The following is a 26625-nucleotide window of genomic DNA, read 5'->3' as shown; positions in this document are numbered from 1 at the left end:
CCTTCCCACAATTCATTCACTGCCCTCAGGCCCTTTTATAGAAGCTACTTCCTCTGACTAGGACAAGTTCCATCCCAACCTAGGTAACATATGTATCCTGTAAGACTCACCTCAAGCCTCACCAACTCTGAGCTTCACCACTATCTCCCTATTCTTTTCCCTTGAGGTTGAATCTGATACTTCTGCAAGATCCTTAACTTAATCAGTTGCTGCTTACTCCACTGTATCATAATTATGGAGTCACTTAGCTACCTCCCCAGTAAGACTGTGAGCTCCTTAAGGATGAGGACTCATTTTACATATCCAGGGCTGCATCACAGCTCTTGCCTAATAGAGGCTGAGTAAACAGACCAGAAACCAAGAAGGCTTCTCACTAGGGCTCACAGTGTTCTTGCTATAAGTTTATAGAACACTTATTTATGCATCAGTCCTGGAATTAAATGTCCGTTCATGTGGAAAGTAGTCAATCTACTATACTTCTCTTATATACTTACAGTGTTCTCTGCATTATACATATTTGTGTGCTTGTCTTATACCCTTTCTAGACTATAACTTATCAAAGGTAGAGATTCCATCAAACCCCTATAATTGGACCTGCTGATACAGGTACTTATGGATGGACACAAGGAAGGAAATATGCGTATATTCAGTGTTCAGGCAGTGCCCTTCAATACCACTATGCAGAGAGGGCAGTTAAGTTACAAATCTACTTTACAGGGATCCAACAGAGTCAAATCTTGAAGTTCTGACCTCTTTATAACATAATTTAAGGTTTGTTATGAAACTCCGTTTACAGCCTAAATCTAGACAAATTTCCTATGAGCAGGGGTATCTTCCCTCCTCTCTAATATTTTATTATTCCCAGTTATTCCACCAAACATTAACAAACTCAAAAATGATTACTTCAACCTAAAAGTATACTTTGAAAACTAATATTTGACAAACATTACCAAATACTGAATGTTATACAGAATGGACCAATTGCCAAAATGTTTTAATTTTGATGTCTGAGTTAATTGCTGGCATTGTAGTAGCAGCAGCAAGAGTTACAATTATAGATTAACGTTCTCTGTGCTGTTCTAAGTACTTTAACTTTTTTTTTATCCTTATAACCCAATTTAGAGTGAGGAAACTGAAGCACGGGTAAGTTAAATAACTTGACCAAGGATACAGAGCTAGCAAGTCAACGAGCAGGGATTCAAACCCAAGCCTCTGAACCACTATGCCATACAATATAAATAGCAATTCCCCAAACAAGAGCCCAAAAGTGTTTATCCAAGTGACAGGAACAGGTTATAAACGTGTCTTGGTCTTCTCACAGGCTATTTCACAGGTATTCAAAGCATTTAAACAAAAAGTCTAGTATAAAACTGCGTGTATCCCATAGGCTTATTCTCTTTCTGTAGGGATTACTTTATACATTTAAATCCAAGATGGTGCTTTGTGAGGTTTCTTAATAGTATGCTATTTGGGCTACACTGTAAAAACAAAGGGAAATGCCTAATAACATAACTAAAAAGCATTTTAAAGAACAGTAAAATGTCCCTAAAAAAGAGAATGCTACAAATAATAGTACCATCATCTTAATATTAAAGGGTTCTGATAAAATTTATTTTAGCCAAAATGAAATGACTCATATATACTAGCGAATGGAACAGAGTGCAAAATATCCTCAATGTGTAAGACTACCAATTAAAATATTCCCCTGGTATCCTTTTTTCATGATTGCTCTGTCATATTCTCCCTCACTTGAAACAAAGTTGTCTTTATGCCACTCATTTTTCTAATTAAGTTTCAAATATTTTCTAATATTAGGTTGAAACACAAAACTATCCTTTACAACCACTTTTACCTACAGAAAAGCTCATTTGCTTCAATCTAATAACTTTCACAAATTCAACATATAAAAAGGGTAGATGTACTTAACAAAGTTATGATTGTCCATCACGGTAATACTTCCCTGGTGGCATGCAAAAAAATAAACAGTTTACACCCTTTTCAGACTCAACAGGAAAGAAAATTAAAAAGTAATCATTATGAGGCAAAAACATTCACAAGATACTGTTAAGTGAAAAGGCCTGAGTTACAAAACAGTACGATACCACTTTCATTTATACACAGAAACACCAAATATTAAAACTCTGCTTTGGACTTCAGGATTTTTGTTTCTTTGTTCTCTTCCTTTGGTGGTTCTACTTTCCTAGTTTTCTAATTAAAATGCAGTATTTCTGTAATTTATAAAAACAATTTAAAAGAAGTTAATCTTTGCTTAATTCTTTACCAGGAAAACAATACACTAATGAATAAAGCAGCTATAAAATATTTAAACAGCCTACATCTTTTTGTTAACTCAGTAACAAAGTCCATGAGAAATAATACAATAACTTAATAAGTTATTTCTAAAAACACTGATCCTGTGCTTTGTTGGTATGGATAAATAACTTTATACATCAACTAAATAGGCGTAAATAACCGTTGGGTTTGGTTTCATCATCACTGTAAAATGATGATTTGTGTTGCTAACAAATAAAGACCAGACCAAAAAGTTAAAACATAAGGGATCAATAGGGAGTAGAAAAATGGAAGGAGATTAAGAGCCAGAAATAATCATGCAAAATGAAGGAAAATGAAACTATTAATAAAACAAACAAAAATGCTATATTCCTCTACCACGTGTGCAAAAATTTTTTTAAAGAACAAAAAGATATGTTTTGATACTTAAATGGACAAATATAAATGTTATAAGTATCTTTCAGGAGGTATTTTATTTTAAAAATTCTGATAACCAGAAACCAGATGTTTAAAACTAATTTTACCTGAGTTCACTGCTAACTACATGAAATAAGCTTTGAGATGCATATAATTCTGAGATATTGTTGACTAACCAGCTAAGTAAGCAATCTTACCCAGAATAGATTCTTATATTTATAAACCAAATACGCTAAAAACTATAGGAGAAAGGTTTGAGTTGAACAAATGGGCCATAAAGTAAACAGCTCAGTTAGTCCACTGTGGTTTACTGCCCTCTGGCTGTTGTGGCAGGAGACATCACAGATCAAAAATGGCTGTAAAGAAAAGCTAGGAAGGTGTCAGGCAGAAGTCGGCAGGAAATCCTTTAGGCAAATTTCAACACTTTAGAATAGATCCTCAAATACATTAAAGTTAGTTTCACCCTTCCTTTAAAAACAATATGAAGTATATGAAGCAACAAAACATTTCAAACACTATCTGAAATTTTTCAACCACAAATTAATAAAATATAGAGTAACTTAGACATAATAAAAGCTGGCTCTAGGAGACTAAGTCAAAAAGAGTTAATGCCCTACCCTAACTAAAGATCAGAATTAGTCCTGCTTTAGAAAAATTCTGTAGCATACGAGATGGAAAGATTTAGGTGAAGAGGTGAAAAGTTTTACTAGAAATTCAAAGAATATCGATAAAATTTCCTCTGGTTATAAATCTGTGGTAAATACAAAAAGTAGCTCAGAATAATGAAACTCTTACATTAGTTCAAAATTTCCAGATATCAGATGTAATCTGAAGTTAAAAATTAGGCAGCATTGGAGCAAATATTTCCTGGAATCACCTAATTACATAAAAAGCAGAAACAAGACACAGGAAAACTTGCTATGCCAAAATCGGAGTAGGTTCTTTACATAAATCTTTCTACAAAATATTATCCAATGTCATCTCATAATTTTGTCCAACAAGGCTTGCACTAAATTTCCATAATCACTTTACAATTTTCCACTAGAGTTCAGCTGGCAATAAACCATAACAGCAACAGTCCAAAAAAAAAACAACTCTGTTCATTTCACTGACTTGCTAATTACTCACATTTCACTATCATTTTAAAACAGTGGATCTTAGCCTCAATCCCAACCCAAACACCCAGGGGACACTATACTTTCCTTTAATAAGAGTGGCTCACAAGGTTCTGATTCCCAGCATGACTGAGAAAGGACAAGAAAATTTGAAAAAAACCGGGGTGGAAAGAACAGGGGTGAGAGTAAGGATGTTCCTTTGACACACAGCCCATTAAACACTTGGATTTTTCTTCTCAGGAAGTCTTAATAACCTTTTCAGAATTCACCACTGTTCAAAAAATATACAATGCAAATTAATTTTTAAGAAAAAACAAAAATCTTACCCTGTAGTTCATGATGTATTACACCCACTAAGTTGGGTTCGTCTCCCCACCAGAATATCCATAACTCTTTGCAATCTGGTTTGACATCACGACGCCATACACACAGCAAGTTGGCTTGCAGACAGCGGATGAAACTTAACAGGATTGGATCATCTTGGGCTGGGGCTGAAATTATGGGTCCGCAGTCCCCATGCCCTCCAAAATTGTACCTACGCCATTTGATTCCCGTGAGTTCAGCCTGGAAAAAGGAAAGAAAATTACAACAGTTTTGACTGTTCTTTTTACTTAACACTAAAAACAGGCTGCCATACAGATAAATTAATTTGCTAAAATAAATATTTACAGTATACCTCATATAGTAAGATTTCTTCCACTGAAAAATTTATGTCAACCCTTGATTTTTTTAAGGGGAAAACAACTCATGCCCTCCTATCAAGATTTCTACATAGCTCTTTATATTAAATACCAAAATACAGCAAACAGATAATCATTATTTCCTGTTGAACCATTTTTTACCTAACATTTACTTTAAAGTCCCTATAAATAAAATTTTCTATATTATTATGCCTTATTTAATTCATAAATTATATTTAGAAATCAAGTAAGAGTTTAAAAAATAAGTTTGTAGAATTGAAATAATTCTTTCTTTCGAAGAATTTCCTCCATTTCGTCCCATCCAGAAGCTACAGTTTAAATCTTTTTTAATCAGGGAAACAGTATGCAGTACCACAGTGCTTCATTATGAAAGCCAAAATAGCCTGCTAATAAAACTGATGGAAAGTTATCAGCAATTTATTCATGTTATTTAACATGCAGCACACAGAAAAGCTTTGCTTCTGTAACAATTCCCTAACACAGCTTCGTCTTTTGTTTTTTAAACACATTTTAAAACATGGTAACTTTAAACCAGCTGACAGCTAATCCTCTGTCTTTATTCTGTTACGTGGATTTGTATTCTAAAATTTTTAAATCTTAGGTTTAAAAGAACTAAATTTCAAGGATGTTTCAACACAAACAAAAGTTAAATTCCTTACTTAAATAACTGTAAACTACAACTATGTATTCAAAACTGATAGTAAAACTGATTCCATAATATAATTCTGTACCAAACAGTCCATGTGTCCCTTGCATTTAATCCTTACTCACTCATTGTCCCCCCTCCTCACCCTCCCACCACAACCAAGTTAGTAATTTTTGTCAAGAAGTTGTTTTTCAAAAAACAAGTACCACAGGGGAGAAAAATAACTGCATCTTCTACTACCATAACTGAAACAAATTTAAAGTGCTAAAATAATCACTATAATGAACATCTCTAAGAAAAAAGTATCAGTTTTCTTCAATCCCCAAAAAAAGCTTCACTTAAATGACTCCAAAAATATTAATATCCAAACTAAAACTGTCTGAAAGTCACTAACTTTTCCTTTCACACTATGAGATATGGAAATCTAATCTTTAATGAATATTCTTCATAAAAACTGGTACTGGCATCATTTAGGCTTTCCCTTTGCACCACTTGGTTTCCTCCAGCTATAAAAGAACTACCTGGCCAATGAAAAAGTTCAAAGAGTAAACTAATCACACAAGAAATAATTATTCTCCATAATCACATCAGAAATAATTATTAGCATCGTACTTTATGTTCTTCCTGTTTTTCTGTACTTATACATTTTGAAGTTAGAATCATACTGCATGGTTTTATAGCCTTTTTCACATACTATAAATATTTCTATATATTACTAATTATTCTTCAAAAACAATTCTTAATGTTTTCATACTATACACTGTTTGGAGAAAACAATTTATTCCATAACAACTGGACAATCTTCCTTTTTCACTATTATTATAATTGGTGAACATCCTTGAACATTATTTTCTTGATTACTTTCCTTAGGAGAGATTGCTTGCTGTAGAATTACCAAAGAATACAAATATTTTAGGACTCATGAAAGAATGCTTCCATACTGCTTTTTAGTAGTCTCACCCATACCAGTAACCTCCTGCCAAACTGCATATCTTTAAAAATACCTGTCGATTTAATAAAATGGTATGCCCTTGTACCAACTGGTAGTCTTCATTCTACTAAGAGGAAATTATTATCATATATTTGATCAGAAGTATAACCTGGGGCCAGTCTTCTTGGGTTTGATTCCCAGCTGTGTACTTACTAGCTGAAAGTAGCAAGTACCTCGCAAATTATTTAATCTTTGTCTCTCAGTTGCCTCACCGGTAAAATGAGAATAATGGTATTCAGAGTTGATTAAATGAGTTAGTCTATACAGAAAGCGCTTAGGACAGTGCCTGGCACGTGGCAAAAAATATAAATGATACTGGTTCATTACTAGTAGTACCAGTGTAGTAGTACTACTTCCCTTTAGTTGTCTGTTCACATCGTTTGTGTTTTTCTATCATAGAAGTTCGTTTCCTCAAATAAAAGCAGTGTGTGTGTATGTCTATTTATGTTTTAATCAGAAAGCCTAAGATCAATTTTTTAATAAGTATCAAAGAAGGAAACTAAATAAAAAGACTAAGTGGGGGCAGTTGAAATCAGAAAAGTCAAGTAGAAGACTAACTTTTCTTATATCACCTAAGCTAGTGTTCTGTGCCTAAGGATCCTGAGGAAGTGGGGGGCAGGAAGAGAAGAGGGGGAAAATATACCAATAAATATGAATCACTAATGCTTACATTAACCATATTTAAAAGGTTAGAAAATTAAAATACATCAGAGATTTAAATATCAGGTGAGTCAGTCCCCAAAAAAATCTACGAACAGCAACTTACAAGAATACTTTCTACCTGTAACACCCAGCATGCATGGTTCAGCAAACAAAATACTTGGCTTTGATTCAGGAGAATGGTTTCCTAATCCTAGCACTTCCACTAACTTCCTATCAGTGCTTCTATGGTCTCAGTGGTAAAAGAAAGCCGCTGCCACCTGCTCTATATCTTTATGGAGTTGTTCTAACAAGTGATGTAATACAAATGCAAGTGACATAACATCAAGGCTACAAACTTAATCTCTTCATAACTAATTCAGCCAGAAGTACTAAAAATGTCCAATCATTTAAAAACAATTTATCCCTTTACCTTAAAACTAAAATTAAATATCACTATACCAGTCTTCACTGGAAAATGTAACAATGAAACACCATTCAAGCCTAACAGATACCTAGGTATAAAATGAATGTTCAAAGACTTAGCTTTAAATTTTGAGTTAATATTTGATTAAGAGGAAAAACGACTGAAACACTTTGTCCAAGAAAAAAAAATCCTATCATGGATGTATATTCAATTACACTATTAAAATATATCTTCATATACCATGACCATGGTTATAGTTAAAAATCAATTCCCCACAAAGTTCTGTCGACCCAATTTCTGACAAATGTGTATTTCCAAGACTCAAAATTCTTGAAGCAACCCTTTAAAATATTTCTAGGTGCAAATTATCCCCAAAATGCAATTATTTCTCACTGTCAAAGATGAACAATACATATTTATATTTAAGTTTAAGATTACATGGTTTTTAAAATACAGAATCAGGAAAAAAACATGCAAGGAAAAAAATCAGTATTGCACATAGATAGAACAATAACCACAACCATCATCATTTATTTGTCACCTGCTTAATACCGGGCAGCATACTAGGGTCTTCACATAGAATTTCTAACATGAGGCACCATACTAGTGTCTTCATATATAATTCCTAATCTTCTCAAACAGACAGTTAAAATAATTCTCAGAAACACAAAGTTTAAATAATTCTCCAATAACCACACAGGTAGCGACTGGCAGATCCCAAACATAACTGGATTTAAAGCGTAACTGAATTTAAAGCATAAACTCTTTCCGCTCTGCCATGCTGTTTCACAGGGCTAACGGTAAAAATTAGCCCTAGAGGATATAGAATAGTACAAAGAAACAGTCATCAACTCAATTTAGCAATGACAAGAGCTCACGGCCAAACTTTCTAATTTAAGAAAGTTCATGAATCTTTCTTTACTCTTCCTGAGTTATTAAGAAAACTAGTATAAGACTGCCCACTACACCATCCCATGAATAGGAGAGACCTGTTTTATTTCACTCAGATAATTATATGCCTTCTTTACATGTTACCACTATAAGACCATACCCACACAAGCTAATTTTTAGAGGATATGTATAACAAACCAAGAAAATAACTATTCTAATAGCAAGAGAGACTGGAGGAAAGTCTTCTCAGCAGTGGCTGGTATCAGCTGTACAGGTAGTCAGCATCCTCTGGGAACTGAACTTAACTGGCAGAGACTCCCCTGGTCTAAACAGAAGTTCAATACAGAATGGTTCTAATTAAAAAGATTACAACAGAATCAGGATACATGTACTTTCTTATGACATGAATGTATTTAAAGAAAATTTATATTGATTCTTAATATCCTATTCTTTAGGTACTATACATAGGAAATGAGCTGATAAATTTTCCCAATGGAGGTCATTTATTTGCACTAACCCATTGCAATCAGATCCCTCATGACCAACATATACTTGCAACGTGGCTCTCCAAAGTTAAACCTGTATTCAGAGGTCATGGAATAGAATAAAACTAATGTAACTTGGTAAGAATGAACCCAGGGTGTAGTATCATGGAAAGAACACTGGTTGCAGGTCAGGAGATCTAGGTTCAAGTCCTAGTTTTTCAACTATTTACCTAAACAATATCAGGAAATCTCCATCTCTGGGCACCTTGGCTTCCTGGCCTGTAAGGTGATATGGTTGACCTAGATACTATAAATGAGTTTAAGTCTCCTGACCCAGGCTAATTACATCCCACTCACAAAGGCAACCTGTAAATGAGAGTAACCCTTATTAGATGCCTTACAACGATCAGCGGGAACAGGAGAGCGACCAGAAGATATTATGAATTTTCAAGAATAGTCGAAAGAAAGATTTCTCCAACTACAGAACAATTAGCTTAATATCAATCCTTGGCAGGATTCTAGGATGGTATGTCGAAAAGGCAGCTGTGATCACTTGAGACTAACATGAGTACACTAGGAAATTCCAAGTCTGCCTCACCTCACTTCCTCCTGTGATAGAGTTACTACGCTAGTAGACCAAGGAAATACAGCTAACAAACATATTAAGTCACCTCTCAACTGGAGTCATAGGAAGGAAAAAAGTCAGGATCATAGAAAACGTCTGTTAAAACATAACTAATCAGCTCCAGGTAAAGACGGCAGAGTAAACACACACATCTGCTTTTGCTCTCTCTTAAATCCCTCAAAAAAACCCAGTAAAGAAGTTTGTTTCTTTGCTTTGTGTTTTTTCCCTTAAATCATAAAATCACAATGGTAGAGGTAGTAGAGATGAGCGCATCCAGGTTTTGAAAGGTAAGAAGCAGATGCTCAAGAGGTCAAGAGACTTATAATACCAAAGAAAACTGTGGAGAAAGCGGAGCTACAACCCAACTTACACAGAATTATAAATACAGGTACAGTCGTCCCTCAGTCTCCATGGAGGATTGGTTCCAGAATGCCCCACAAATACCAAAATCTGTGGATGCTCAAGTCCCTTATATAAATGGTATAGTATTTGCATATAACCTATGCATATCCTTTAAGTAATCTCTGGGTTACTTATGATACCTAAAACAATGTAAATGCTATGTAAATAGCTGCAGGTGCAAAGCAAATTCAAGTTTTGCTTTTTGGAACTTTCTGGAATTTTTTTTCTGAATATTTTTGGTCCGCAGTTGATTGAATCCACAAATGCAGAACCCACAGATATGGGTATCTTGTGGAAGTAGAAAGGCAGAGAAAAGAGCAAATAAGGAAAACTAGTTGAAAGCCTGCCTAGAAGACACTCAGAACCCAGGTACCCTCCCCACTGCCTGTCTTTATAGTAGCAAATCACTGGAAGGGTATTCTCTGGGGCCAGTAAAACACAGGGTATCTGAACTCATGGACACAGGCACAAATGAAGGCAGGAAACCAGAGTGAAAACAGTACATCAGGTGACCATGTACAGAATGAAGGCCAAAAATCACCCTCTCCAACCCTCTCCCTCTAAGCACCTAGAAAGCTGGCAGCCAGTCTTTCATCCCCCAGAAAGGAGTCTGGAAAAGTCTTCTCTGGGAAAACTGACAGCTCAACAGAAAAGACCTCAAGATAATGACATCAAAGGTTCCCCAACTAAAGAGTCCACCCCAATCAGTGAACTGCACAGTAAACAAATGTCACTCACATACTACTTCGAAGCAGTTTTTTAGTCCATCTTTCCTAAACATGAACAGATGACTGGGAATTACTAAAAAGTTGAGGAAAACCACTGAGGAATTATAGAGACAAAAACACAGAAAAGTGACTTGGAGGAAACAGACTACGTCGGGAAAAGAAAACTTAAAAAAAATCTACCATTAATATTCTCAAAGAGATAAAATAGTGCAACCATTAAAAAAGAACAGGATGCTATTTCAGAAAAGAAGCACAGAGACCTAAAAGATGGCTCTTGGAAATTTTAAAACAATGATGCCAGAAATGATAAAACTCCACAGAAGGGCTGGAAGATAAAGTTTCCCCCAGAAAGTAAAGCAAATAAACAAACATAAAAAATAGGAGGGTGGGGGGAGATAAAACTAGAGGAGCAGCCCAAGAAGTTCAAAACTAAATACAAGAGCTTTCAGAAAGAGAAAACACAGAAAATGAAAAAGAGGAAATGACCAATAAAATAATTCAGAAAAATTTCGGGGGGGGGGGCGGTGATGAGAGAAGAATACAAATTTCTAGATTGAAAGGGCTCACTGAGTATCTAGAACAACAGATTAAAAGAGACTCACAGAAAGCATATTACTGTAAACTCTCAACACACTGCAGACAAAGAGAAGGGCCTCAAAGCTGCCATATAGTAAAAAGGGGACACATACAGAGAATCAGGAATCAGAAGGATTTCTGACTTCTCAACAGTAATACTAGGAAGCAAGAAGGCAATGATGCAATAACTCCAAAATTCTAAAGAAAAAGTACTCCAAACTAGATATCTATGCCAATCTAAATTATCTATCAAGTGTAAAAGCAGAATAAATACATTTCAAAATATGCAAGGTGTTTAAAAAAAAAAAAGGCACCCTTTCTCAGGAAGCTACTGTAGGTATACCCCACCAAAAGGAGGGAATAAACCAAGTAAGAAGCCATGCGGTTTAGGAAATAGATCCAACGCGGAAGGGAGCAAAACAAATCCCTAAGATTACAGTCAATCATCAGATGATTCCAGGTTGTGAACTGTGCACCAGTGTAGAGGGCAACCAATCCAGATTATGACAGGTCAGATGGCTCCACGAAAGACTTTTGTTAAAGAATTTGAAACTGAAAGAACACCCGATATTTGAAAGACTTAAAAGAAGATTCAAATAATAGGCAAAAAGTTTGGGGATGAATTAGTTTAAAATACATAGTAAACAGTCCAAAAACAAACAAACAAACAAAATCCAGATAATTACCATCTTCGAGTTACACAGAAGGAAAGTAATCAGAGTTTACTGCATGGCTTTGCCATACATTAACATAATCAAGTGAATGTTAACACTGAATATTAAGCTAACCAAAATTACTATACAACTATTTTGGTAAAATGGAAGGATGGAAAAAGGCATATTTGCTTAGTAAGAGGGAGAGAGAATAAGCTAAATCCTCATCTTCAATAGTGGAAGATCCACATTTTTAAAAGCTAAAATAACTATAAACTTAGTATTTAGTAACATTTAAGAATCAAGATAATCAACAAAAGTAGGTGAACATGTGTGTCTCTGGAGAAGGTAAAACAGGGGCCAGGAGTAGGGGAACACTATTCACTAAACCTAGAAATTCCCTGTGCTCCAGTGGTTAGGACTTGGTGCTGTCACTGCCGTGGCCTGGGTTCAATCCCTGGTGGGGAAACTAAGATCCCACAAGCTGCATGGCACAGCCAAGGAAAAAAAAAAAAAAAAAAAAAAAACCTTGTAGAACTATTTGATTCTTTAACTATGTCAGAGTACCACTATGCTTTAAAAATTTTTTAAACTAATCAAAAATGTGGTAACAAAACATATTTAACATATACGAAAAGTTACTATTAATATTGAGAACTCACACATTTTTATAGATTGATTCTAGACAAATTCCTAACCTCAAGAACAACTTAGCATCCCATAAATTATGTTGCAAAAGCCAAAGAGTTATTTACCAGGTGTTAAAATGAGTTGTTGTCTCTTTCTTCTCTCCATTTTTAGACTATTAAAACTCTAGCTGGGCAGAGACACACTTCCAGCTGCATGCTCCCCCCCCTCCCCCCCACCTAGCTCTGCTCAAGCTCTTCCTACTCCGAGCTAAGTGGCTTACCAGGGATCCCGTCCTCGGAGGGGATGAGGACAGCAGGGCATTGGGCCTCTCATCTGACTCTCATCTAACATGGTATTTTCATGTTGTGAGAAATGCAATGTGATAACTCTCCATACAATAAAGTTGTAGATTACAGATGCTTTCTAACACATATATACTTTTGCTGATTCATAATAACTTTTTTCCTCAACTATAATTTTTCCAGCCCTCAGTTTACCAATATTAATTCAAAAATATAAAAATAAAAAATGGAATTTAGCGTAAGCATGAGTTATAGAAAAGGCCCATGAAAAGGGCCAAGGTTTTATTGACAATGACTTTAACACAATTAAACAATGTCAAGTAACTATTTTAAAAGTTACTGTCATCTTAATAAGCTACTTTGATAGAAGTATAGTATCTAGATCCTACATAACAGATCCTAAGAGTCACTAGTCAATATTGCTTTTAACTCCTAGCTCCAGAGTTTGAGAGGAATCTACATACGGTGGAACAAATTAACAGATGAAGGACTGGGTTAGTGAGGAAATCTAAACATGTCAAATGGCTAGAGGCTATATGGCCTCATGTTCAATCCTTTCAAGCAAATAAACATAACAGCAAAAATAAAATAAAATAAAATAATAAAGCCACAGTTGAATGAATTTAATATGAAGTTAAGATTCTGAAGAAATTTGAAAAGTCTTCAGTTACACAGAAGACAGATAAATGAAAGATGGATTCAATTTGCTCAGAACTAACCCAAGTGGTAGCAGAGAATCAAATGGAAAAAAACTAAAACAACAACAGTGAGAGCTCACTCAAGAAAAAACCCCTGACTGACATCCCTGAGAATCACAGATGTGGGGGGTTAGGGAGAAGTTGGTCAACAGTAGATGTGGCTTCAAACACCAAAGAGCTGGTTAAACAATATGATTTATAAGGTTCCTTTCAAACCTGAAATATGAATCTCAAAGATTCCTTCCTTTCAAGCGTAAGATTTCATAACTCTAATATCATTTGTATCTAAGTCAACTAGCTCAGGGGTTAGCAAACTAGGGCCCACAGGCAGGCAACTTGTTTTTGTAAATTAAGTTTTGTTTTTTTTTTTTTTCACACACACACACTGTATTTTATTTTTACAAGAGATAAATAGACTGACACCAAGCATTGTACATGGATGACCACAACAAAAGCAACAATGATTGCAATTACCAAACATGAAACACACTCATACTATGTCATAATATTGACATTCAGTCCAGTAATCCTCCACTGTAACAGCTCCTTTACTTTGCAGTGAAAATTGATTTGTATATATTCTTTGCCTCTGAGTCCTTGTGGGATTTTTTTTTTTTTAAATTCAGACAGAAAGTCACAAAAATTATACTCATCCTCCTCAGTTCACTCAGTCCCATGTAATTAATTTTTTTTTTCATCTTGATCTTTTGTTAGCACTTTTATGAGTTCATCAGTTTTTCATTAGAGTTCTGAAAATGCTTATTCATTCAGTTCAGCAGTACAGTCAGTTACCAGAAACCTGTACTTGTCAGAGTCTTTTCCATGAATTTCTTGAAGATGAAACCCTTGTATAGGAACATATTTGCAAAATCATCAGAGTACACCCAGAACTGTCTGTAAATGACAAAAGACTTAAAAATGACCACGGTTAAAGATTTGATGAAAGTTCATAATAATGCAGTTGACAAGAAAATTAGTTATTTCTGAGATATACATTTTAAAGTAATAACTAGGATTATTACTTATAACATTATACCAGAACATATAAGATTTTTAGAAATTTCATGTAATGTCTGAAACATTTATATTAACATATTTCCATACATATTTCCATACAAATACAAATATAAGATTTTTAGAAATTTCATGTAATGTCTGAAACATTTATATTAACATATTTCCATACAAATAACCCAATGAAAGTTTAGTATTAGTTGTTTTGTTTGTTTTTTTATACTGCAGGTTCTTATTAGGCATCAATTTTATACACATCAGTGTATACATGTCAATCCCAATCGCCCAATTCAGCACACCACCATCCCCACCCCACCGCAGTTTTCCCCCCTTGGTGTCCATATGTCCATTCTCTACATCTGTGTCTCAACTTCTGCCCTGCAAACTGGCTTATCTGTACCATTTTTCTAGGTTCCACATACATGCATTAATATACGATATTTGTTTTTCTCTTTCTGACTTACTTCACTCTGTATGACAGTCTCTAGGATCCATCCACGTCTCAACAAATGACTCAATTTCGTTCCTTTTTATGGCTGAGTAATATTCCACTGTATATATGTACCACAACTTCTTTATCCATTCGTCTGTTGATGGGCATTTAGGTTGCTTCCATGACCTGGCTATTGTAAATACTGCTGCAATGAACATTCGGGTGCATGTGTCTTTTTGAATTACAGTTTTCTCTGGGTATATGCCCAGTAGTGGGATTGCTGGGTCATATGGTAATTCTATTTTTAGTTTTTTAAGGAACCTCCATATTGTTCTCCATAGTGGCTGTATCAATCTACATTCCCACCAACAGTGCAAGAGGGTTCCCTTTTCTCCACACCCTCTCCAGCATTTGTTGTTTGTAGATTTTCTGATGATGCCCATTCTAACAGGAGTGAGGTGATACCTCATTGTAGTTTTGATTTGCATTTCTCTAATAATTAGTGATGTTGAGCAGCTTTTCATGTGCTTCGTGGCCGTCTGTATGTCTTCTTTGGAGAAATGTCTATTTAGGTCTTCTGCCCATTTTTGGATTGGGGTGTTTGTTTCTTTGATATTGAGCTGAATGAGCTGTTTATATATTTTGGAGATTAATCCTTTGTCCGTTGATTCATTTGCAAATATTTTCTCCCATTCTGAGGGTTGTCTTTTCGTCTTGTTTATGGTTTCCTTTGCTGTGCAAAAGCTTTGAAGTTTCATTAGGTCCCACTTGTTTCTTTTTGTTTTTATTTCCATTACTCTAGGAGGTGGATCAAAAAAGATCTTGCTGTGATTTATGTCAAAGAGTGTTCTTCCTATGTTTTCCTCTAAGAGTTTTATAGTGTCCAGTCTTAGATTTAGGTCTCGAATCCATTTTGAGTTTATTTTTGTGTATGGTGTTAGGGAGTATTCTAATTTCATTCTTTTACATGTAGCTGTCCAGTTTTCCCAGCACCACTTATTGAAGAGACTGTCTTTTCTCCATTGTATATCTTTGCCTCCTTTGTCATAGATTAGTTGACCATAGGTGCGTGGGTTAATCTCTGGGCTTTCTATCTTGTTCCATTGATCTATGTTTCTGTTTTTGTGCCAGTACCATATTGTCTTGATTACTGTAGCTTTGTAGTATAGTCTGAAGTCAGGGAGTCTGATTCCTCCAGCTCCATTTTTTTGCCTCAAGACTGCTTTGGCTATTCGGGGTCTTTTGTGTCTCCATACAAATTTTAAGATGATTTGTTCTAGCTCTGTAAAAAATGCCATTGGTAATTTGATAGGGATTGCATTGAATCTGTAGATTGCTTTGGGTAGTATACTCATTTTCACAATGTTGATTCTTCCAAGCCAAGAACATGGTATATCTCTCCATCTGTTGGTATCATCTTTAATTTCTTTCATCAGTGTCTTATAGTTTTCTGCATACAGGTCTTTTGTCTCCCTAGGTAGGTTTATTCCTAGGTATTTTATTCTTTTTGTTGCAATGGTAAATGGGAGTGTTTCCATAATTTCTCTTTCAGATTTTTCACCATTAGTGTATAGGAATGCAAGAGATTTCTGTGCATTAATTTTGTATCCTGCAACTTTACCATATTCATTAATTAGCTCTAGCAGTTTTCTGGTGGCAGTTTTAGGATTCTCTATGTATAGTATCATGTCATCCGCAAACAGTGACAGTTTTACTTCTTCTTTTCCAATTTGTATTCCTTTTATTTCTTTTTCTTCTCTGATTGCCGTGGCTAGGACTTCCAGAACTATGTTGAATAATAGTGGTGAGAGTGGACATCCTTGTCTCGTTCCTGATCTTAGAGGAAATGCTTTCAGTTTTTCACCATTGAGAATGATGTTTGCTGTGGGTTTGTCATATATGGCCTTTATTATGTTGAGGTAGGTTCCCTCTATGCCCACTTTCTGGAGAGTTTTTATCAGAAGTGGGTGTTGAATTTTGTCAAAAGCTTCTTCTGCATCTATTGAGATGATCATATGGTTTTTATTCTTCAATTTGTTAATATGGTGTATCACATTGATTGATTTGCGTATATTGAAGAATCCTTGCATCCCTGGGATAAATCCCACTTGATCGTGGTGTATGATCCTTTTAATGTGTTGTTGGATTCTGTTTGCTAGTATTTTGTTGAGGATTTTTGCATCTATATTCATCAGTGATATTGGTCTGTAATTTTCTTTTTTTGTAGTGTCTTTGTCTGGTTTTGGTATCAGGGTGATGGTGGCCTCATAGAATGAGTTTGGGAGTGTTCCTTCCTCTGCAATTTTTTGGAAGAGTTTGAGAAGGATGGGTGTTAGCTCTTCTCTAAATGTTTGATAGACTTCACCTGTGAAGCCATCTGGTCCTGGACTTTTGTTTGTTGGAAGATTTTTAATCACAGTTTCAATTTCATTGCTTGTGATTGGTCTGTTCATATTTTCTATTTCTTCCTGATTCAGTCTTGGAAGGTTATACCTTTCTAAGAATTTGTCCATTTCTTCCAGGTTGTCCATTTTATTGGCATAAAGTTGCTTGTAGTAGTCTCTTAGGATGCTTTGTATTGCTGCGGTGTCTGTTGTAATTTCTCCTTTTTCATTTCTGATTTTATTGATTTGAGTCCTCTCCCTCTTTTTCTTGATGAGTCTGGCTAATGGCTTATCAATTTTGTTTATCTTCTCAAAGAACCAACTTTTAGTTTTATTGATCTTTGCTATTGTTTTCTTTGTTTCTATTTCATTTATTTCTGCTCTGATCTTTATGATTTCTTTCCTTCTGCTAACTTTGGGTTTTGTTTGTTCTTCTTTCTCTAGTTTCTTTAGGTGTAAGGTTAGATTGTTTACTTGAGATTTTTCTTGTTTCTTTAGGTAGGCTTGTATAGCTATAAACTTCCCTCTTAGAACCGCTTTTGCTGCATCCCATAGGTTTTGGGTCGTCGTGTTTTCATTGTCATTTGTCTCTAGGTATTTTTTTATTTCCTCTTTGATTTCTTCAGTGATCTCTTGGTTATTTAGTAACGTATTGTTTAGCCTCCATGTGTTTGTCTTTTTTACGTTTTTTTCCCTGTAATTCATTTCTAATCTCATAGCGTTGTGGTCAGAAAAGATGCTTGACATGATTTCAATTTTCTTAAATTTACTGAGGCTTGATTTGTGACCCAAGATGTGATCTATCCTGGAGAATGTTCCGTGCGCACTTGAGAAGAACGTGTAATCTGCTGTTTTTGGATGGAATGTCCTATATATATCAATTAAATCTATCTGGTCTATTGTGTCATTTAAAGCTTCTGTTTCCTTATTTATTTTCATTTTGGATGATCTGTCCATTGGTGTAAGTGAAGTGTTAAAGTCCCCCACTATTATTGTGTTACTGTCGATTTCCTCTTTTATAGCTATTAGCAGTTGCCTTATGTATTGAGGTGCTCCTGTGTTGGGTGCATATATATTTATAATTGTTATATCTTCTTCTTGGATTGATCCCTGGATCATTATGTAGTGTCCTTCCTTGTCTCTTGTAACATTCTTTATTTTAAAGTCTATTTTATCTGATATGAGTATAGCTACTCCAGCTTTCTTTTGATTTCCATTTGCATGGCATATCTTTTTCCATCCCCTCACTTTCAGTCTGTATGTGTCCCTAGGTCTAAAGTGGGTCTCTTGTAGACAGCATATATATGGGTCTTGTTTTTGTATCCATTCAGCCAGTCTATGTCTTTTGGTTGGGGCATTTAGTCCATTCACGTTTAAGGTAATTATCGATATGTATGTTCCGATGACCATTTTCTTAGTTGTTTTGGGTTTGTTTTTGTAGGTCCTTTTCTTCTCTTGTGTTTCCCACTTAGAGAAGTTCCTTTAGCATTTGTTGTAGAGCTGGTTTGGTGGTGCTGAATTCTCTTAGCTTTTGCTTGTCTGTAAAGCTTTTGATTTCTCCATCAAATCTAAATGAGATCCTTGCCGGGTAGAGTAATCTTGGTTGTAGGTTCTTCCCTTTCATCACTTTAAGTATATCATGCCACACCCTTCTGGCTTGCAGAGTTTCTGCTGAGAAATCAGCTGTTAACCTTATGGGAGTTCCCTTGTATGTTATTTGTCGTTTTTCCCTTGCTGCTTTCAATAATTTTTCTTTGTCTTTAATTTTTGCCACTTTGATTACTATGTGTCTCGGCGTGTTTCTCCTTGGGTTTATTCTGTATGGGACTCTCTGCGCTTCCTGGACTTGGGTGGCTATTTCCTTTCCCATGTTAGGGAAGTTTTCGACTATAATCTCTTCAAATATTTTCTCTGGCCCTTTCTCTCTCTCTTCTCCTTCTGGGACCCCTATAATGCGAACGTTGTTGCGTTTAATGTTGTCCCAGAGGTCTCTTAGGCTGTCTTCATTTCTTTTCATTCTTTTTTCTTTAGTCTGTTCCGCAGCAGTGAATTCCACCATTCTGTCTTCCAGGTCACTTATCCGTTCTTCTGCCTCAGTTATTCTGCTATTGATTCCTTCTAGTGTAGTTTTCATTTCAGTTATTGTATTGGTCATCTCTGTTTGTTTGTTCTTTAATTCTTCTAGGTCTTTGTTAATCATTTCTTGCATCTTCTCGATCTTTGCCTCCATTCTTTTTCCAAGGTCCTGGATCATCTTCACTATCATTATTCTGAATTCTTTTTCTGGAAGGTTGCCTATCTCCACTTCATTTAGTTGTTTTTCTGGGGTTTTTTCTTGTTCCTTCATCTGGTACATAGCCCTCTGCCTTGTCATCTTCTCTATCTTTCTGTAACTGTCGTAAATTAAGTTTTATTAGTACACAACTACACCACATATTGTCTGTGGCAGCTTCCCCACTACAACCACAGTGTTGAGCCTTAAGTAATTAACTCTCTGGTTCTCTAAGAAAAAGTCTGCTCATCCCTAAGCTAGGATAATATACATAGACAAATATGACATTTAAAATATAAATAAGAAGCACCAGAATTATCCTCCCACCATAAACAATTAGAAAACCAAACAAAAAAATATGGAACTCCTGTTTTCAGACATTGGACAGCAAACAACACAGAGGTAGAATATCTGAGAGAAAGAAAACAAATGAAGTGTGTTCTATAAAGCCTAAGGCAGCTAGAATATGTGAAAGCAGATCACCAGAAAGGAAAAAGTTAAGCAAAAAAAGAGCTCCAGGGACCTCATAGGGGTTCTTTTGAGACTGTTCCTAAATACCAAGTTGCACATTCAAACAACAAAATTCAGTGGGGCCAGGCAAAGAACTACTAGAGAGCTATCATTCCAACAGCTCACACAAAGCTGGGGCAGGGAGGTGGCGGGGGAGAGACAGGGAGGGGAGCGGAAGCTGGGAAATAATCTAGTTCTGAACAGCCAGTTTAAAACCAAAAACAAACAAAAAAAACCCCACAACATTGTTAAACACCTTGGGCATAAGATAGAGACCACAGAAAAGTCAAGCCTCATAAGTGAGAAACCTAGGCCTAACATAAAGACGGCTTTAACCCATCCTAATAATCAGGCCTCAACCACCACCACCACCACCACCATCTTATCTAGTAGTATGATCATCATCTTATCTATTAGTAACTTAACTGCCAGCCAAAACAAAATTCAACTCTTTAAAAGAAAAAATAATGTCTAGTATCCAATAAAAGAATACTAGACATTCAAAGAAACAGCAAAAGGAGACCCATGACCAGGAGAAAAATCACTGAAGAGAAACAAACCCAGAAATGAGCGTGATGATGGAATTAAAAATCAGTTTAAAAACAGCTATTATAAGTACGGTCAAGGATTTAAAGAAAAACAAGCTTAAAGAGAGAAATTAAAGATATAAAAAAGAGACCAAAAAATTTCTAGTCCTCAAATATTCAAAATATGAAATGACAAATTCACTGAATGGATTTAACAGATTAGGCACTGCCAAAAAAAAAGATCAGGGGACTTGAAAACATACAATATAATTATCCAAGCTTAAGAATAGATAATTTTTTAAAACTCAAAGAATAATGAGTAAAGCCGAAGCAGTCAGAAAAATATCAAGTAGTCTACCATACATGTAATTAGGGTCCTGACACACAAAGGGGGAAAGGGAGGACCAGAAAAAAAACAAAGACAAAACCAAAAACAATATTATTTAATAATGGCCAAACTGTCTCAAAGTTTCATGAGAATAAATCTCAGAACCAAGGAGTTCAGTGAACCCAAAGCAATATAAACCAAAAGAAAAAAGAAAAAAAAAGTCAAAATATATACAATTAAATTTCTGAAAACCAGTGATAAAAAGGAAAATCTTAAGAGCTGTTGAGAGAAAAAAAAGACTCATTACATAAGCAGAAGCAAACACAGTATTTACAACAGACTGCTCATCAGAAAATATGCAAGCAGGAAACAATGGAACAAGCTGAAAGAAAAAAAAAAAACTCCAAATCTAGAACTCTAAATCAAGCAAATATCTTTCAAAAATGAAGGTAAAATACAGATTTTCTTAGCTCAACAGAAGCCAATGGAACTGCACTTTAATAAATGTAACTAGAATAAATGTTTTTTTAAAAAGTTCTTCTGGTACAAGGAAAATAGATGGAAACCTGGATCTACACAAAAGAATAACAAGCACCAGAAAGTTAACATACAAATAAATACAAAACATGTTTTCTAATTTAAAAATTTCCTTAAAAACTAATTAACTGTTTACAGCAAAAATAATGGATCATGGACTGTATACTAGATATAGAAGAAAAATTTATGACAACAACAGAACAAAGACCAGAAAAAGAAAATGGATTGTATACTGTTTTTATAAGGTTTTAACATTATAAATGAAAAAATTTATTATTTAAAGGCACACTGAAATAAGTTAAAGATGTGTATTATAAACCCTTGACCAGTCCTTAAAAAGTAAAACAAAGAGGTATATCTAATAAACCAATATTGAAGACAAAATGGACTTGTTAAAAAAAAAAAAAAAAAAAAACCTCAAAATAATCCAAAGCAAGTAGAAAAAGACAAAAATAAAAGGGGGAGGGGAGCAAAAAATGGATGGGACAGACAGGAAAAAAAAAAAGCCAAGGTAGTAGACTTAAACCCAATCATATCAATATAATTATATTAAATATAGTCTACTATAATTAAAAGATATCAATTCTCAGAATGGATAAAATTTTTAAAGGCCCAACTACATACTGCTCACAAGAAACGCACTTAAAGACAAGTTAGATTAAGAGTGAAATGGTAGAAAAAGATACATCATGCAAACATAACTTATAAGAGAGCTGCAGTGACTGGATTAATACCAATACCTCTTGACTCCAAGAGGACCATTACTAGGAATAGAGAGAGAAATTTTATAATGATAAAAATGTCAAATCTTCAAGAAGGCGTAAATCCCAAATGTGTAGGTGCCTAATAACAAAGCTTCAAAATATATGAAGCACAAACAGATATATCTAAAAGGAGAAACTGACAAATCCAGAATTATAATTGGAGATTTCAACAGGTCTCCTCTCAGCAACTGATAAAACAAGTAGACAGAAAATCAATAAGAATATAGAAAAACATGAACACTATCAACCAACAAAGCCAAACTGACATTTATAAAACATTATAACTCAACAAAAAAATACACCTTTTTTTTCAAATGCACATGGAACATTCACCAAGAGAAACCATATGCTGGGCCATAAAATAAATACCAAAATATTTTTAATTTTTTTCTTCATTTTTTATTTATTTTTGGCTGTGTTGGGTCTTTGCTGCTGCACGTGGGCTTTCTCTAGTTGCGGTGAGTGGGGGCTACTGTTCATTGCGGTGTGCGGGCTTCTCATTGTGGTGGCTTCTCTTGTTGCAGAGCACGGGCTCTAGGTGTGCGGGCTTCAGCAGTTGCAGCACTTGGGCTCAGTAGCTGCAGCACTCGGGCCCTAGAGCATGCGGGCTTCAGCAGTTGTGGCACACAGGCTCGGTAGTTGTGGCGCACAGGCTTAGTTGCTCCTCGGCATGTGGAATCTTCCCAGACCAGGGATTGAACCCATGTCCCCTGCATTGGCAGATGGATTCCAGGGAAGTCCCCTATCAATATATTTTTACAAGTTGAAACTTCTGAATAGAATTAAGTTAGAAATTAACAAAATACCTCTAATGCTCCCCTCTCCCACAAAATCTGTAAATAAATAATACTTATAAATAATGCATAGAACCACCCCCCAAAAAATCACAAGGGAAACTAGAAAATATTTTGAACGGAATATGAAAAAAATATATACCAAAATAGGAGGGGTACAAGTCAAACAGTGCTCAAAGAGAAATCTGTAGCTTTAAATATTTACATTAGAAAGGAAGAAAGATATAAAATTGCTCTAAGCTTCTTCCTTTGGAAGCTAGAAAAGGTGTCAATTAAGCCAAATGTAGATTGATAGAAATGATGAAGAAAAGAAATAAATGAAATATAAAACAGACTAACAATAGAGAAAACCAATAAAATGAAAAGCTGGTTATTTTAAAAGATCAATAAAATTGACAAACTTCTCAGTAGGTTAATCAAGAGAGGGAAAAAAAGACAAATTACCAACATCAGGAATGAGAGATGAGAAATTACTTCACATCATAATGACACTGTAAAGATAATGAAATTACTATAAACAACAGTATGTCAATAATTAAAACTATTTAGATTAAATGGACTAGTCCTTTGCAACAATTACCAAAGTAACACACACACAAAGATCTGAACAGCCCTGTATCTATTAAAGAAATGGAATTCATAAACTAAAATCTTCCCTCAAAGAATTCTCCAACGCAAGATGGCTTCACTAGTAAATTCTATCAAACATCTACGGAAGAAATACCACCAGTTCTACACAAACTTTCAAAAAACAGAGGGACTACTTCCCAAATCATTTTTAAGAGACCAACATTACTAAGACCAAAAACATTACAAGAAAAGAAATCTACATGCCAATATCCTTCGTGAACACAGATTTAAAAATCAGTAAAAAAATATTAGCAAATCAAATCCAGCAATATATAAAAATGATAACATACCCTCCACATGGAGTTTATCTTGGGAATTTAAGCTCAGTTGCATTAGTTTGAAAGCCCATCAATGTAATTTGAATCAAGCTTAGTTCAAAAACCCATCAATAAAATTCCCCATTATAACAAAACAAAACCTGTGATCGTTATCAACAGAGAAAACATTTAACAAAATTCAACACCTAGGGCTTCCCTGGTGGCGCAGTGGTTAGGAATCCGCCTGCCAAAGCAGGAGACATGGGTTCGAGCCCTGGACCAGGAAGATCCCACATGCCGCGAGCAACTAAACCCGTGCACCACAACTACTGAGCCTGCGCTCTAGAACCTGTGAGCCACAGCTACCGAAACCCGCACGCCTAGAGCCCGTGCTCCACAACGAGAAGCCACCGCAATGAGAAGCCCGTGCACCGCAACGAAGAGTAGCCCCCACTCACCACAACTAGAGAAAGCCCGCGCGCAGCAACGAAGACCCAACACAGCCAAAAATAAATAAATAAATAAAATTCAACACCTATTCATGGTAAAAAGACTTAGCAAACTAGGAATTAAAGGGAACTTACTCAGCCTGATTAAGGGGATATTCAAAAACCTACAGCTAATATCACAATTAATGATGAAAAATTGACCACTTTCCACCTAAGATCAGGAACAAAGCAAGGATGCACATTCTTAACACACTTCTATTCAACTTTGTACTGTAGGTCCTAATCAATGCAATAAAGCAAGAAATAAAAGGCATACAGATTGGAAAGGAAGATAATAATAACATCATCTTTATTCACAGACAACATCATCATGTACATTTACAAAAATTAAAGGACTTCAGAAGATCTACTAAAACTAATACAGTTGACCTTCCACAACACAGGTTTGAACTGTGCAGGTCTACTTATATGCAGATTTTTTAAAATACTACAGTACTATATGATCCGTGGTTAGTTCAATCTGTGGAGGCAGAACTGTGGGTATGTAGGGCTGACTATAAGTTATACTCGGATTTTCAACTGTGGGGAGGGTTGGTTCCCATAACCTCCATATTGTTCAAGGGTTAACTGTAATTGAGTTTAGGGAATTTACATAGTATGTAAAATAAATATACAAAAGTTAATTATATTCTACATATTAACAGTGAACAATTTAAAAATAATATTTAAAAGCAATGCCACTTATAAGAGCATTGAAAAACATGGACTACTCAGGGATAAATCTGATAACACATGTTGCAGACCTGTACACCAAAAACTATAAACAATGTTCAGAGAAATTTAAAGACTTAAAGAAACGGAGAGCCAGAACATGTTTACGGCTTAGAATACCTAAAATCGTTAACCTATCAATTCTCCGCAAATTGATCTATGGATTCAACAAGACCACAATCAAATCCCTGCAGGTTGTTTTCTTTTGTTTTTTGTTTTTTTTTAACAAATTGACAGGTTGACTCTAAAACTTATATTGAAATGCAAAGTACCCAGGAGAGCAAAAACAATTTTGAAAAAGAACAAAGTTGGGAATTTACCCTGACTTTAAGATATACTGTAAGGTTTCAGTAATCATGACAGTGTGGTAGTGGCAGAAGAGGCACGTAGATCAAAGGAACAGAATACAGGGAATTTCCTGGCAGAATTTCCTGGCGGAGTGGTTAGGACTCTGCACTTTCATTACGGAGGGCCCAGGTTCGATCCCTGGTAGAGGAACTAAGATCCCACAAGCCGCACTACACACATACATTCAATACATTCAATTGATTTTTGACAGTGATAGGAAAAACATAGTCTTTTCAACAAATGATGCAGGAATAACTAGATATCCCACATGCAAAAAGAACTTCAACCCTTACCTCACACCACACAAAAAAAAAACTCAAAATGGATCACTTAATCACAGACCTAAACCAAATAATGAACACTGTGATACTTCTGGAAGAAATCATAAAAGGAAATCTTTGCTACCCTGGAATAGCAATTAGAACTCATATATAGCTGGCTGGAATGTAAAACGGTACAATCATCTTTTTAAAGTTGAGCAGTACTTTACAAAGTGAAATCTGTGTTTCCCACATGATTCAGCAAGGGCACTCCTGGTTGTTTACAGAAATAAAAACATATGCCCCACATAAAAACCAGTACATGAAAGTTCATAATCATTAATAAATGAATGGATAAGCAAACTGTGGTTTATCAATACAAGGGACTACAACTTAGCACTAAAAAGGAATTACCTACATGAAGCCAGACAAAGAAGACTATATACTATATGATTCCATTTATAAAATATTCTAGAAAAGGCAAAATGAGTCTACAGTAACAGCAGATCAGTGGTTGCCTGGAGGTGGGAGGTGGTTTCACAGACTACACATTAGTCAAAACTCATAAAACTGCACTTGCTTAAACTGGGTAACATTTTATTGTATGTAAACTATACCTCAATAAAGATCATCAAAAATTTATGTATTAATGGAAGAATCCATGTAAAAAAAAAATCTCTCAAAGAAAAAAATCTATTTTTAATATAGCCAAAGTAACCATCTTCTGTATCTCCAAGGTAACTGTGAATCTCTCTTAGAAAGATATTTTCGAAAAAATTATTTTCATGCCTAACTACATCATAACACTGGTTAATGATTTATATTTATTAACCTTAACTAAAAGAGAACTCGTGAAATTTCTGGGAACTGAACTATTTAATGAAGTTCATTGGTGAAGTTGGGATGATTTCTTACCCAACTGCAATAACAGACTATAAACACAAATTTATATTACTTTCTCAGTATAGCAGACATTGTTGGCTGCCGACCCAAACATGAACGGCTCCTTCCTCCACAGTAACATACACTCTACACTGCTGGGGATAACAATGTGCTCACTTGAAGAACTACATTTCCCAGCTTCCCTGAGGTTAAGCATGGCCAGATGTGTTGTAAGGAACTTTCGAGA

General features: G+C 35.2%; 1 protein-coding gene across 2 annotated transcripts in view; it reads right to left on the bottom strand.

Annotated features, from left to right (window-relative positions):
* Window positions 1-26625, bottom strand: part of MED13L (mediator complex subunit 13L) — a 298574-nt gene that overhangs the window by 253989 nt on the left and 17960 nt on the right. For both annotated transcript variants that reach the window (XM_068563867.1, XM_068563866.1), the window contains exon 2: window positions 4151-4388. In XM_068563867.1, the coding sequence (XP_068419968.1) occupies window positions 4151-4388 (238 nt within the window). The remainder of the gene's footprint in view (window positions 1-4150; window positions 4389-26625) is intronic.

This window comes from Eschrichtius robustus, chromosome 14, assembly GCF_028021215.1.
Source record: "Eschrichtius robustus isolate mEscRob2 chromosome 14, mEscRob2.pri, whole genome shotgun sequence".
Taxonomy (NCBI): Eukaryota; Metazoa; Chordata; class Mammalia; order Artiodactyla; family Eschrichtiidae; genus Eschrichtius; species Eschrichtius robustus.
Note: the sequence above shows the minus strand (reverse complement) of the source record. Positions and strands in the feature narration are given on the sequence as shown.